At 44.0% G+C, this 15,944-nt stretch overlaps 1 protein-coding gene across 1 annotated transcript in view; it reads right to left on the reverse strand.

Annotated features, from left to right (window-relative positions):
• Positions 1–5,984: 5,984 nt before the first annotated feature.
• CHIC2 (cysteine rich hydrophobic domain 2) overlaps positions 5,985–15,944 on the reverse strand; it is a 52,366-nt gene continuing 42,406 nt past the window's right edge. Inside the window, exons 4-6 of the mRNA XM_073583548.1 lie at positions 10,421–10,477; positions 10,195–10,254; positions 5,985–8,780 (exon numbers count right to left, since the gene is read on the reverse strand). Coding sequence (XP_073439649.1) covers positions 8,730–8,780; positions 10,195–10,254; positions 10,421–10,477 — 168 coding nt within the window. The 3' untranslated portion in view covers positions 5,985–8,729. The remainder of the gene's footprint in view (positions 8,781–10,194; positions 10,255–10,420; positions 10,478–15,944) is intronic.

Below are 15,944 nucleotides of genomic sequence, written 5' to 3' on the forward strand. Positions count from 1 at the left end.
AACACAACCAGGTACACACCTGTGGCCTAAAGCTAAAAATAGTAAGACCATGACAAGATAGCCAACTTTGGTTGGCAAAGGTATATACTATTGGGTGTTTGGTTAGGGCACAAATCTTTCACACTGTCATCCTGCCAGTGTACTCTGCCTTGAGGTGACAAAGTATAGTGCAAAATTGTCCCTCATTACTGAAACCGTCACAGAACTTCTAGTGGTAATATTTCCAATGACAACATCCATCTTCGCCAGTAACTTGCTCTTCTCTCCAACCTGCACTTTCTTCTCTACAACCTGTCAAAGAAGGGCTGTAGGAACATGCTATATATAGTTTTCCAGTAGCCAATCCCGTTCGGAAGGCCACAAGGGTCAATTTTAAAAACCGGATCCGGCGTAATCCGTCGAAAAACGGATAGAAAAACGGATGAACCGGATGAGACGGATCCGGTTTTGTCTGTCAAGAACAAGACGGATCCGGCAGAAAACCGGATCCGGCACATCAGGTTTTACAAAACATTTTCCGGATCCGGCATTCCGGCACGACGCCGGATCGCGCCTGACGCCGAAAACCTGATGTGTGAAAGTAGCCTTACTAATGCCCCTTCAGTCTTCCAATCTTTTATGAATATTTTCCGGGACTTTGTGGATAGAGTTTTAAATCATTTATCTGGATGATATTTTGATCTTTTCCAGTGATTGGGATTCTCATGTTGAACATGTCCGGACTGTGTTCCAGATTTTGAGGGAAAATTCCCTGTATGTTAAGGGATCGAAATGCCTCTTTGGTGTACAGAGGATTTCATTTTTGGGATTTATTTTGTCTCCATCGACTATTGAAATGGACCCGGCCAAGGTACAGGCCATTTATGATTGGGTTCAGCCCACTTCTTTGAAGGCTCTCTGGAAGTTTTTGGGTTTTGCTAATTTCTATCGTAAATTTATAGGTAATTTTTTTGGTAATGTCAAACCACTGACTGATCTGACTAAAAAGGGCGCTGATGTGGTGAATTGGTCTCTAGAGGCATTCTCTGCATTTCAGGAGCTTAAGCGGAGATTCACTTCTGCTCCGGTTCTACGGCAAACTGATGTCTCACTTCTTCCATTTCAGGTGGAGGTAGATGCTTCTGAGATTGGTGCAGGAGCTGTTTTGTCCCCAAAAGATCCGGTGACTTCTAAAATGAATCCCTGTGCCTTCTTTTCTCGAAAATTCTCCCCATCTGAACGTAATTATGACGTGGGGAATCGGGAAATGTTGGCCATGAAGTGGGCATTTGAAGAGTGGAGACATTGGTTGGAGGGAACTAGACCTCAAGTTGTGGTCCAAACCGACCACAAGAATTTGATTTATCTTGAATCAGCCAAACGCTTGAATCCTAGACAGGCTAGGTGGGCCTTGTTTTTCACACGGTTTAATTTTGTGGTCTCTTTTCTTCCGGGCCCTAAGAATGTTAAGACGGACGCCCTTTCTAGGAGTTTCCTTGCAGACTCTCTTATTGTGACCGAGCCTACTGCCATTCTAGGCGAGGGGGTAGTTCTTTCCACCATCTCGCCCGATTTGAGACGTGCCCTGGAGGAATTTCAGGAGGACAAACCTGAGCATTGCCCTATGGGAAAATTGTACGTTCCTGACCAGTGGAGGAAGAGTAATGTCTGAAATTCATTGCTCCGTGTTGGCTGGTCATCCAGGTATTTTTGGTACCAGAGATTTGGCGAGTCGATCTTTTTGGTGGCCTGCCTTATCTCGTGATGTCAGGAATTTTGTGCAGTCCTGTGGGACTTGTTCTCGGTCTAAACCCTGTTCTCGTTCTAGTGGGTTGTTGATGCCCCTGCCGGTGCACAAGAGGCCATGGACCCATATCTCAATGGATTTTATTTCTGATCTTCCTGTCTCTCAGAGAATGACTTATCTGGGTGATTTGTGATGGATCATCTTAGAGAATCTATCTTGTACCACTCCCAAAGTTGCCATCTCTTCAGAGTTGGTGCCCTTGTTTTTACAACAGGTGGTTCGGTTGCATGGGATTCCCGTTGAACATTGTGTCGGACAGAGGAGTCCAGTTTGTTTCCAGATTTTGGAGAACTTTTTGTTCCAATCTGGGAATTCAGTTATCTTTCTCCTCTGCGTTTCATCCTCAGACCAGGGCAGACTGAGAAAACCAGACTTTGGAGTCCTATTTGAGATGTTTTATATCTGCTGATCAGGATGACTGGGTCTCATTTTTGCCCTTGGCCAAATTCGCGCTAAACAATAGAGCTAGTTCTGCCACTTTGATGTCACCCTTTTTCTGCAACTTTGTGTTTCATCCTCGATTTTCTTCAAGGCAAGTGGAATCTTCGACCTGCCCAAGTGTGGACACTGTGGTAGAGAGAATGCAGCAGATTTGGGACCAAGTGGTGGATAAGTTGCCCCTCTCTCAGGAAAAAGCCCAACGGTTTTCCAACTGGCATAGGACCATTGGTCCCCGGTTTAAAGTGGGTGATATGGTTTGGTTGTCTTCAAAGAATATTCCCATGAAGGTTGCGTCTCCAAAGTTCAAGCTAAGATTCATTAGACCTTATAAGATTTTGGAGATTCTTAATCCTGTTTCTTTTCGATTGGCTCTTCCAGTTACGTTTAAGATCCATAACGTGTTTCATAAATCTCTGTTGAAGAGGTTTGTGAAGCCAGTAGTTCCTATGGCGGCACCTCCTGACCCTGTATTGGTTAAAGGCAATGTGGACTATGAGGTAGAGAATATTGGATTCTCGTTTGGCTAGACGGAGACTCCAGTACTTAGTCAAATGGAAGGGTTATGGCCAGGAGGCTAATTCTTGGGTCTCTGCTTCTGACATTCATGCTGATAGATTGTTTCGTGCTTTTCACCGGGCCCATCCTGATCGGCCTGGTAGCGTGGATGAGGGTTCAGTGACCCCTCCTCAAGGGAGGTACTGTTGTGAATTCACTTTCTGGCCTACCTCTGGTTGCTGGTGAAGGTAGTGGAGATGGTTGTATTGACAGAGGGGTCGCGAGTTCTTTCTGGGCTCCCTCTGGTGGTTACAGGATGTAATGGAGCTGATCTAATTAACAGAGGCCTGCCAACTGATAATGAGGACGATTGGACATTGGGAGTTTCTGACTGGATTTAAGACAGCCGACTCCCTCTATCCCTGCTGGTGATTTTTTCCTGCTTCCTGAGGTCTGTTTCCAGCTCAGTCCCTGCATGTTCAAGCTAAGTGTTCTTTTGCTATTGTTCACATTTGATTTTGTCTATTTCAGTTTTGTGTGGTCAGCCAGCCTCACCTGGGGCTGTGCTGAATTTCCATCCGTATGTTTCTGTTTGTGCCAGTTTGTTTTTGTCCCTTATTAGATTAGTATATTCTGAAAACAGAGCAAAGAGAGGTCAGAGTGCTGATATAGTGGGCGAAGTCTAGTGACTTCAGTATTTTTTCTATCAGACGTGTTGGGCATTTTTCTTGCAGGGTTTTTCTTGCGTGGTTGCAGTGTCTTTCCTTTCCTGTCTAGTTTGGGCCTCATCGTTTGCGCAGCCTATTTTCCTACCTGCATTTGTGTTTTCATCTTGTCTCACCGACAATATATGTTTGAGGGCTATCTATTCCTTTGGGGTCCGCTCTGGGGCAGTTTAGATTTCCCCTTTCTTGCTTTAGGCTTTAGTTCTCCAGCTGTGTCGAGGCATCTAGAATCATCGTAGGTACGCTCCACAGATACTGCTAGTTGTGTGGATAGGATCAGGGGTCTACAATCCACTTAGTTACCAACCTCTCTGGTTTTCTGTGGCTTAGCTTGGTCTTGCTTTCCTCCTCGGTGACCCAATCATAACAGGCGTGACTAATAGGCTGTAAACCAGACTATACACTACCCTTATGTGAACAGTGCTCTATGCGGGCCTTTATTGTGCAAGTGTATACTGGGTAGTCACTCCCTCCAGGAATGGGTAAGTGGAGAGTGCCTGTTGATCTAGTATTTTGCACCTGTGTTGCTAACATCTTACTATATGGGCTAGCTGCACCCTGTAGTGCATTTGTTCCAAGATCTGGGCAGGTAAGCAGTGCTGCCTTTTTTCTGCTGTTTAATATTGATGAACACACCATACAGCATGTGAAGGTCACCATTTTGGAAAATCGCCAAGTAACCATTCGCCACCAAGCCCAAAATGTCAAGATTAGTGAGGGGTCCATGGAAATAAAAATCATCCAAGACCATCTTCACATGCATAAGGTATCCGCTCTCTGGGTTCCCCATTTGCTCACATCTTTCCAGAAGCAGGAATGTCAAATGCTCTTAGACTCTATTAATAATGTGCCATTGAAACCAGGAGGACTTTTTCAATAGACTAATCACACAGGATGAAAGTTGGGTCCATCACAATAATCTTGAGGCTAAATCCCAGTTGATGCAACGGAAGCATCATGACTCACCGCCTCCAAAGAAATCGAGTGCCCAACCGTCGGCAGGCAAGGTCATGCTCACAGTGTTTTAGGACGAGCACGGAGTAGTATTGATGGATTTCCTAGCAAAGGGTACAATGATCACTGGGGCATACTATGCTTCACTGCTGCAGAAATTGCAGGAGGCCATCAAAATGAAGAGAAACATGGCATGTTCACCAAAGGTGTCCACCTTCTACAAGACAATGCATCAGTACACAAGCCATAACTCACATGTTGCCAAAATGGAAGCATGCTCCAGTGGCTTTGAAATTCTACTGCATTCCCCTTACTCACCCGACCTCATACCATTGGATTTCCACCTCTTTCCAACAATGAAGTTATTTTTGAAGGGCAAGCATTTTCCAGATTAGACTGATTTCCAAAGTCACAACATGGCTTTTGGAGCACCCTGTCGAATTCTACAAGCGAGGTGTTGACAGTTGCTTAAAGAAATGGGAGAATTATGTGTCCCAAGGTGGCACCTATGTAGAGAAGGACTAACAAGTGTGCCAAGTTTCATTGCTCTCAGTCCACAGGACATCTTTAATGAACGCCCTTCATATGTACAATGTGCTATTAAAAAGCTCATCTTATGTAGGCTATTGGACACACTAAATGGCCCCCAAACCATAAGTGCAAGGTTAGGCAAAATAAAAAAAATAATTTTCCAGTCCCTCATCTGTCTTAGCGTACAGGTGTTTGATTCAAGGACAGTAGGTTGCTTTTAGAAGTATCCAGAAGTCAATATACTCTGAGAAATATTGGTCTAATTACCATTTTAAAATGATTGTTTTGGGACAAGTTTTGTGAAAGTGGAAAACCCCTCCACTTTTATACACAAAACAAAGTACTAACCCTCCCAGTGTCCAGCACTAGCACTCCACAGCTGCTCTTTCTACCTTGGCACAGCCCCTAAGCTCAGTGATTGGCTGCAGTGGTTTTGTGTGCTATATCTGTGATGTCACATCTGCAGCCAATACACAGACAGGAGCAGCCAAGGAGAGCCGACGCTGGATCGAGAAGGGTAAACCTGCAATGTATGTTAATTCATATGTATGATCATGTTAGGGACCAAGTTATTAAAGCAAAAAACCCTTGATAAGAATTTCATTGCATGAGAAGTGACACACAAGAAATAAACCTTGCAAACAATCTCAGACTTTCCATTCCTTTTCAAAATGCTTTACTAAATGACCCTTCTTAGGCTATGTGCGCACGCTGCGGTTTTTGCTGCGGTTCCCCTGCGGTTTTGGCCCTGCGGAACCGCAGCAGTTCCGCAGACACAGTACAGTACCATGTAACCCTATGGGTTTTCAAAACCGCAGTTCTCACGCTGCGTTTTTATCCCCACCCGGTTTTGCTGCGGTTTTTCCGCAGCATGTCAATTGTTTCTGCGGATTCCGCTGCGGTTTCACACCTTTAACATAGTAGAGGTGTGAAACCGCAGGGCAAAACCGCAGGTCACTTTATCTGCGGTTCTGCGGGAAAAAACCCACAGATGAAACCGCAGCGTGTGCACATAGCCTTAACAGTTTAAAAAAAAGTTAGTCACCAGCAAATAAATGCAAACCAAACAATTTAATATTCTTTATATATTTTTTTTTTCATTTCAATAGTGTACAAATGGCAAAACATAACTAAAGTAAAGCATCTTACAGCAACATACAGACATCAGATAATTTGTAGAACTGATTTTCCTTGAACATCATAGGCGGTGCATTCCGTTGCCAGCAGTGGTTATGCACAGAAAGGGAAAGAATATTAAAGATTTAATGGGTTATCCAATATTTTTATGAATGGCTACAAAGCAGGAAATGCAGTCACTTAATAAACTAACTTATATTCACCTCCTAGCGGTGAAACCACCACCACAACCACTATGGTGGTCCTGTCAGTCTTTGTCAACTGCCCTTCAGTGTTATTATTCTAACCACGCACCTAAAGTCGGGATCACACATGCGAGAAACTTGGACGAGTCTCCCATGTTAATATCCGGCACTGCCGCCGGTACTCAGGAGCGGCACGTGCAGCTGCATGCTCCGCTCCTGAGTGGCGGCGGCAGTGCCAAGTATTAACATGGGAGACTCATCTGAGTTTCTCGCATGTGTGATCCCAGCCTCACAGACAATCACAGCAAAGGTCATATGCATGTTCAGAGAGTCATTACCGCTGGACAGGTCACAAAAAACATTGAGTCGCTCTTTGCGAGGGGGGATTTACCAGGCAAGTCAAGCATATTTTAGTATTCAAATGCATTCCGGGCTTCCAAAAAAAATAATCTTGGAAAACGGCTTTAACAACTAGAACAAAAGTATAAAGGCGTGAAAAGGTTAGGAAACTTGACAGCATCATACCCACCTATGTTCTGTTAGTGCTGACTATACTTCTGTTGTAAGTGATAGTATTAAACAAAACTTTAAGAAAAAAAAAGCAAAAATAATAAGTCACAAAATGCCATGAAGATTTATCCAAGAGGGGGAGGGAGTGATCCTGACAGGTATTGTTAATAAATGTACCGCATTCCAATGTATCTGTGAATAAGGAGTTCTCATGGTGATATTTATTGAGGAATCCAAGATAAATCTCATTTTTCTTTATCATAGTGGTAATAAAAGTGTCATTTGTCGTATTAAATTGAGTATTGGTAACAACCATTTAGTTTTCATTTTACATAAAGGATCTGAAGTTAAAATGCTGTACATCATATACCACAGATATATACCGTAACTAATTTTAGAATATAAAAATGTTCAGACAACATCCAAGTAAACAAAAAGAGGTATAGTATGTCTGATAAGACTCAATTCGCATGTGTACAGAGTTCATAATGTGACTGAGCATCTTCCCTGATTCACTCAGAGCTTCCAAAGTAAACCAAAAGAATACATGTAAGCAATTAATTAGAATTTGCATGTGAGACACAGCCAACTAAAGGGTGACGCAGGACGATGAAGTGAAGTGATTAAAGGGAGTCTGTGAGCAAGAAATGACTGGTCAAACCAAGCAAAGGCACTCAATGTACCCTGGTGTGCGTGACTAGTATGGTGCACCTTCTTGTCTACTTGTTTTCAATCATCCTCCTCTGGCTCCTGTCTAGAGCTGTCAATCAAGGAAGAGTAAGATGGAGATACATGGGAAACAAGGAGGTGCTCTTTACCCACTTGACCAAGTCAAAAGATGCACAGAGTGCCGCTCATGGCTTGAACAGTCAATTTCTGCTAACAGAAAGGATACTTGGTGCAGTCAATCAAAACAGCAAATGGAAAAGTTTCCTAATCCAATATTAAAAGGTATGTCCAAGATTTTAATAAAAAAAAAATATCCAGAAAGAAGGAGTTGTGAGAAAGTAGCAAAATGGCTTATGCTACCTTAAAAAAACAAAACCACACTCCTTTGGTCCTGGCAGTCTTTGTTAGGCATCTTGCAGTGCACATGACAGCTGCAGCCAATCACTGGCCTGATTAGTCACATGACAGTCATGGTACCACTACTGATGAAGCCAGTGACTATCTGCAGTAGTTACATGCCATAGGAGGTCATGGCTGCAGGACAGAGTAAAGGCCGGCAAGAGAACTGGACTGGCGTTGGTGGATTTACCACGTAATTAAAGGTTGTTATTTCATCACATCTACTGCTATCCAGATATTTTATTTAAAAACCCTGGGCAACTGCTTTCAGAGAAGAATATGGCAAGTGTGGTCCTGAGCTCCAGCAATATGCATCATGCACATTTTCCACAGCGTATATCAGTCAACAACGCATCAGCGACAACTTTTTTCCAGGGCATCCTCATCAGAGCCAGCTGACAGGATCATCAAGATAAGCAGACAAGGATTCCTAATGGTGCAATGAAATCTTGGTTCCCAAAAGTGTGACATGGAAAGTGGCGGGTTGAGGGTGAGGAGGAAAAAAAAAAAAAAAAAAAATTACCCACACATTAGCACTGTGAAACCTACATTTAGAACAAAAATATTAAAAAAAACTATAAATATCTACAGGAAATGAAGTCTATGTAGAATGTGAGAAGATGGTCACGGAGGTTTTTCCTTTATCGGTGAAGCTGTAAAGCTCTTAAATGATAAACTGGGTGAAGTAGTGTTTTTGATGGGGGATAAATAAAAACAAACTTACATTCCTTGAAATAAGGAACAAACCAACAAGATTCTGAAGAACCTTTGCTATGTCACCACTGGGAAAATACCAAGCAAGGCACCATTGGAAATACAAGTTAAGTCGAACAAGTCCTTGTGGAGAGAGAAAAAGCACTAAAAAAGAAAGAAAAAAATGGGCAAAAAAAAAGTCTTCTAATCTGGTCGAAAAATTGGTGTCTTTGGTAAAAATTCTATCAAGATGACCTGTGAATACAAAAAAGAAAAAAAAAAGTCATCACCTTTCTACTTCATCCATCATATCAGCAGTACAAAAATGTGACATTTCTTGGCCATTTAAAAGCTATAGAACATTGAATTTCATGGAAAAAAAGGCAAGAAAAGAGGTCAAAACGAGCAAACAAAAAGTAAACTCTTTTGAGTCCCGAGTCCATTAGTTGACGCTCCACAGCGGGTGTCTTAGAGTAATAAACAACAACACTGTGAGCTATGAAAAGAAGCATACAAACATATGGTTGAGAGGTCACTAAATCTGTTAACGCAAAACCAGCTAATTATTAACCGATGATCTAAGTAATACAGTTCATCACGTTGGGATCACAAAACAAAAGGACAATTCCTTTGATAGCACCTTTACAATGAAAGTATGCCTTACTGCTAATCATGGCCTTTTTAGAACTAATTAATGGCCTAGTGTCAAGGGGTCTATTGTAGATTTCCCCTTATGAATATTGATTCACTTTAGGAGGGTAATTAATTACAACATGGAATGTAAAGGTTAATCCACTGCAACAGAGTAAAATGGAGTTCAATACAAACAAGAGAAAAGTTCAGTAGGTGATAGAGAGAAACTTTACTTTTTTTCATGATCAAATTTATTTATTAGCCTCATTTCTACCCCCCACGCCAGCAAAAAAAAAAAAAAAAAGCTGAACAGTTTGGCACAGTCATAGCAATCTACATACAATCAGGATGATTTCTAATATAGACACCAGAAGAAACCTCTATTTGTATATAATTATGACTATAAGTGGATTTTAATTAGAATTTATACTATTTTAATGGAAGAGGATCATTTAAAATATAAATAAAGATTTGAATTTATTTTACCGTCCTCAAAACAACCAACAATGTCACCAATTATTGAAACAATCGTTTATCCCAGAACAAACCAGGTACCCGGCCAGCTCATAAAAGACAAAAGACAGCAAAATACTTTGTTTCAGAAAAAATAACCATTAAAAAGGAGAAAGTCTTTATGCCTGTGATGAATTATCCTACGAGAGTGAACTTGAATATGGCTATTTAGTATAATGCTAATCAAGCCTCAGACTTGCTGTGCACCCAAAGATGTGCTTATCTTTCTTACAGAATCGAAAATTTCACACCCCATCAATGCACGCCCGAGCGGCTTTATTTTGGCAATTAATTTATTATTTTTCTCAACAGCGCAGTGAAGACTTGTCTCCGTGGCCTTCATAACTTTATAAATCAGCCCTACGCTTCACTCTGGGCAATTGTGAACCGTGGAAAATCCTTCCGCTCGGCTGATTAAGCTCTTGACACCTTTGCTGATTAATAATCAACGAAAAGAATAAGATCAGAGGCAAAATAAATGATCATTTAATAGAGAGACTCACAAAACAGCCCTTTAACTTACATATTCCATCATGTTATTGGTTTCACATTTCCTTTTGCTCAGCCTCCAGTGCAAGCACAGCTGGAAGAGAGGGATAGTAAAAGAAGAAAAATGAGCTCCGCTGGACTGCGGCACACACATTAGACCATTTATCCACCTTTCATATTTTTTGCCTAACAAAAGCATCTGTTTCCATACTGTGCAATTCAGACTTGAACACTGCGAAGCTGCTCCCCGTGGTACTCACCTTGTGGTATAACCTATTGTTTTCCCATTCCAATAACTTCTCAATCGATCTTCGTGTCTGGAAGACAAATGAGGGACAATTTTACCCTTCAGTAGCTTAAGAGATAAAGCAAAAAAAAAAAAATACATGCAGTCTGCAGCTGTTTATTGCATGAGACTGTTCATGCTATGGGACAGTGGCTGGGTTTGGGGTGGTCTATGATTTTCTGAAAGGGATCCTGTTAAATAGTAACTCACACCATAATAGATATAGTTACAAGGGCAGCAAAGGATTCACTCAAAACAACTTTATGCATCTTAATGTGCCATAAATTTGCCCCTATTTGTTCACATAATGACATTTATGGTAACCGTATATAACATAACTGCATCATTAAAATCACTTAACACTTGGTATTTGAAGAGTTACATGGCTTGGAATATTGAATGCAATCATATTTTTTTAGTCTACATAGGGAAGCATACATTTTATTTAACATATTAAAAAAAACAAACATTAACTCAATTAGAAATATTAACAAAATGCCTCTTGTGTGAGGGAAGAACTGCCAAAAGAAACCACATATGTATAGTTTTGATATGAATGTCCATATAGGCAAGCAATCAGCAATGATCCTAGGGAAGCAATTGATGCTGCACATCAGAAAGAGGTTAAAAGGCCATTACCTAACAATTTGGGAGTTTATTATTTTATAGTGAGATTAATAAATGGAAAACATTCAAAACAGTTAATCTTTCCAAGAGTGGATGTCCCAGAATGCTCACCCAAGTTCAGACTTTGCAGTGCTCAGAGAAATTACAAAAAAACGAAATACATTCCCAACTCTAAAGGACCCTGAATATTAACTGTTAAATTTTACAACAGTACAATTAGAAAAAAAAACTGAACAAATATTGCTTATTTGAAAGAGTTGCCAAAAACTGAACAAGTATTGCTTATTTGAAAGAGTTGCCAAAAACTGAACAAGTATTGCTTATTTGAAAGAGTTGCCAAGAGATTTTTTTTTCTAAAAAGACAAAGCAAGACAGCCCAACTAAAGTTAGAATAGTTGCATGTGACCAAACCACAAGCCGCTGTGAGAATCATGTGGGAATAGTGGATGAGGGCAGGTATATCTCGCCCAGATTCCTTTCCTATGTGGCCTAGTCTGGTCAGTATCGCACCTGCTTGCTAATGAATAATGGGAGGTGGATATAAAAGGATGCCAGGTGGTTGTGAGTGTCTCAGCCTGGGAACACAGAGAGCCTGTCTGTGTGAGAGACACACGTGAGTGAAAGCAGTGCCCACTGCAACTGTGGTTTGGCTGGATGGGAGAAGAGCACCAGTTGGTAGTTAGGTTGTCCATTGTCTAGTTAGTGCCGGACAGGCAAGGATTTGTTTTATGTTTTATTTCCTTTTTGCATTGCTTTCACCGTTAATAAACCTGACCCAGGGTCAGTTACACCCCAATCTCAGCTCTGCGCCTGAGTTTCATGCTGAACGCACGTGACCTTTGACCCCAGCAAAGCCGATCCCGGAGTGTTTTATCACATTGTGGTGGAGAATGCGGGCATCACGTTGCAAGCATGAGCATGGAGGACGTGGTGAAAGCGCTGGTACAGTCCACCGCCGTCCAGCAAGAAGCTAATCGGGTGATGATGGCCCAGCTGAAGGAGTTGGTGGACATGACAGCTACCGATCGTTTGCTTCTCCAGCAGGTGGCGCAGCGCCTGGCAAGCTTACCTGAGGTTAACCTGGAAGCAGAGTCGAGAGTGATTCATGTGAGTCGGTACTGGCAGAAGATGACGCCCGAAGACGACGTCGAGGCATACCTGACCACGTTTGAACGGACGGCGGTGCGAGAAAAATTGTCGAAGGCACGATGGGCCGGCCTGATTGCCCCGTTTCTTTCCGGTGAGGCCCAAAAGGCGTATTATGACTTGGAACCTGAAGCTGCGCAGGACTTTGACAAATTGAAAGCCGAGATCTTGGCCCGGCTGGGAGTGACGACCGCTGTCTGTGCACAGAGAGTGCATCAATGGACTTATCAGCCGGATAAACCACCGCGGTCACAGATGTTCGACCTGATCCACGTAACGAAGAAGTGGCTACAACCCGAGGTGTTGACAGCGCCAGAGATAATCCAGAGAGTCGTCATGGACAAGTACCTGAGAGCTCTACCGCCAGCCCTGAGGAAGTGGGTAAGCCATGGAAATCCTACGATGGCAGATCAACTGGTGGATCTGGTTGAACGTTACTCCGTGGCGGAAGGGCTCCGAGACGACGCTACCCCACCTCGTTCTTCATCATCTCCACGTGGAACCGGTAAGACTGTTCCAGGGAGTAGGGGAGATGGAAAAATCCCTAAGACAGTGGGGGAGGAAAACGGGACTGCCCGCACTGCGAGGCCGAGAGTAACGAACTATGGTCTAAGCAAGGGGCCCGTTAGGTGTTTCCGCTGCCAAGAGATGGGACATATTGCTGCGAACAGTCCGGTCACTACTGAACCCATGCAGTGCGACGTCACAGACTCTAAAAACAGCATGTCTATGGTTGCACGGGTAGTGAGTGTGAATGCCGGTCAAAAGGATGTGGAAAAACACTTGTGTGATTTAACTGTGGATGGCAAAAATGTGGTGGCATTGTTAGACTCGGGAAGTGTGGTGACTCTGGTGAAGGCCAGTCTGGTGTCAGCCCCGACTGGACCATCAGACAAATTTTCTGTAACGTGTGTGCATGGAGACACCTGTTCGTACCTCACCACGGTCATATGCATTACTACTTCCTATGGGTCTGTGCAACATAAAGTGGGACTCGTCCCGGTGTTATTGCATGATGTTATCCTGGGCCGGGATTTTCCCCACTTCTGGCAATTGTGGGAGAATCAGTTGATGCCCTCGGGTAATAGTGTACATGATTCTTCTCCCAGGGCGCGTGTGGGTCCCGAACCCCTGGAAGAGGTCTCCCTTTAAGACTCGGGGGAAGAGTCTGCGGGAAATGACCTGCAGTTCCCGTTTTCAGTCATGGCGGGTGATACGGAGGAGACCGGGGAAGAGGAGGAGGCCGACAGCCGTCCACCTCCCCGTTTGCCGGATTTAGAAGTTCAGAAAGATGACTTCCAAAGCGAGCAAGTAAAGGATCCTACCCTTTCTCAGGCTAGGACAAATGTAAAAGTGATAAATGGGGTACCCGTAGAACCTGGCTCTAGGCTGGCATATCCTTACATGGTTCTGGAGAATGATTTACTCTATCAGATAGAGAAAAAAGGGGGAAGATACGGTGCAACTATTAGTCGTGCCAAAACCCTACCGGCGGCAGGTGCTGGACCTGGCCCACGGACATGTGATGGGAGGTCACCTGGTAGTCCAGAAAACCACCGAAAGGATATTACACTGTTTTGTTTGGCCAGGCATGCATCACGATATTCGGGTATATTGTGAGTCTTGTCCTGACTGCCAAGCCTCTGCACCTAAGCTCCGGTTCTGTAGCCCTTTGGTACCACTACCCATTATTGAAGTCCCGTTTGAGAGGATTGGGATGGATTTAGTTGGGCCCCTTCCACGGTCTGCACGTGGACACCAACATATCTTGGTCATCTTGGATTATGCCACTCGTTACCCGGAGGCCATCCCTTTGCGTAACACGGCCACCAAGACGATTGCCAAGGAACTGGTGCATGTGTTTAGTCGGGTCGGTATACCAAAACAGATACTCACCGACCAGGGGACCCCCTTTATGTCCAGGGTAATGAAGGAGCTCTGCCGATTGTTACAAATCGAACCGTTACGCACATCCGTGTATCACCCTCAAACAGACGGGTTGGTCGAACGGTTCAATAAAACTCTGAAGCAGATGCTGAGAAAGGCTATAGACAAGGATGGGAAGAACTGGGACTATTTACTTCCGTATTTGCTTTTTGCCATCAGGGAAGTACCCCAGTCTTCTACGGGATTCTCGCCTTTCGAGTTATTGTACTCCCGACGTCCTCGCGGACTGTTAGACGTTGCAAAAGAAGCCTGGGAGGGTCAGGTCACTCCGTTTAAAACAGTGATAGATCACGTCACACAAATGCAGGACCGTATTGCGGCTGTTATGCCTATCGTCAAAGAACACATGATACAGGCTCAAGGAGCCCAAAAAAGAATCTATGATAGGGGCTCCAAGATCCGTACGTTTGCACCCGGAGATAGGGTGTTGATCCTGGTCTCCACGGTGGACAGTAAGTTCCTGGCAAAGTGGCAGGGCCCCTTTGAGATTAAGGAAAGAGTTGGTGAAGTAAACTACAAAGTATACCAGGCAGGTAAACGGAAACCTGAACAGATTTATCATGTAAATCTGATAAAGCCCTGGAAAGATCGGTCTGCCTTGTCAGCGGAGCTGGCCCGTCCCGTCTGCTCGCATACCGTACCGGAGGTACGGGTTGCAGAGACTCTCGGAGCGGCAAAAGACTGAGGTCAGGCAGTTTCTACTTCACAACCAAAAGTTTTTCTCAGAAAAACCCGGGCAGACTACGCTAATGAAACATGACATCATAACGGAACCTGGTGTCACAGTTCACGTAAAGCCCTACCAAATCCCGGAAGCGCGCCGTGAAGCTGTTTCCCGAGAAGTGAAGGCAATGTTAGAGTTAGGTGTCATTGAGGAATCGCACAGTGCTTGGTCCAGCCCGATTGTGCCAATTCCTAAACCGGACGGCACCATCCGGTTCTGCAATGACTTCAGGAAACTGAATGCGGTCTCAAAATTTGATGCCTACCCTATGCCCCGGGTCGACAAGTTAATAGATCGGTTAGGAAAAGCCCGGTATATTACGACCCTAGACCTAACAAAGGGGTATTGGCAGATCCCTCTGGCAGAGGCTGCCAGAGAAAAGACGGCATTTGCTACCCCAGAAGGTCTATTTCAGTATGTGTATATGCCGTTTGGACTGCACGGAGCACCGGCGACCTTCCAGAGACTGATGGATCGAGTCCTGAGGCCACATAGGCAGTACGCTTCGGCCTATTTGGACGACATTGTCATTTACAGCTTGGACTGGGAGACTCATCTCTAGAAAGTAAAAGCTGTGATTGACGTCCTGTGGGAGGCAGGTCTAACCGCAAACCCCAAGAAATGTCACATCGGGCTAGAAGAAACCCGGTATTTGGGGTATGTAATTGGGAGGGGTGTTGTTAAACCCCAGGTTGAGAAGATTCAGGCGGTTCAGGACTGGCCACAACCTGTCAACAAGAAGCAGGTGCAAGCCTTCCTGGGGATCGCCGGCTATTATCGCCGGTTCATACCCAATTTTGCAGCCATCGCTACCCCCGACAGATCTTACAAAAGGGAAAGACTCCGTCATGATTAAATGGAGTTTAGCGGCTGAAGAAGCCTTCCATAGCCTAAAACGGGCACTTTGCTCTCAGCCCGTACTGGTGACTCCGGACTTCCGCAGCGAGTTTGTGGTACATACGGATGCCTCTGATACCGGTATCGGGGCCGTACTCTCACAAGTGAGGGACGGAGTGGAACACCCAGTCCTCTATCTCAGCAGGAAGCTGAATAA

Source organism: Dendrobates tinctorius, unplaced genomic scaffold (genome assembly GCF_039654945.1).
Source record: "Dendrobates tinctorius isolate UK_male_01 unplaced genomic scaffold, ASM3965494v1 ptg000079l, whole genome shotgun sequence".
NCBI classification, from domain to species: Eukaryota; Metazoa; Chordata; class Amphibia; order Anura; family Dendrobatidae; genus Dendrobates; species Dendrobates tinctorius.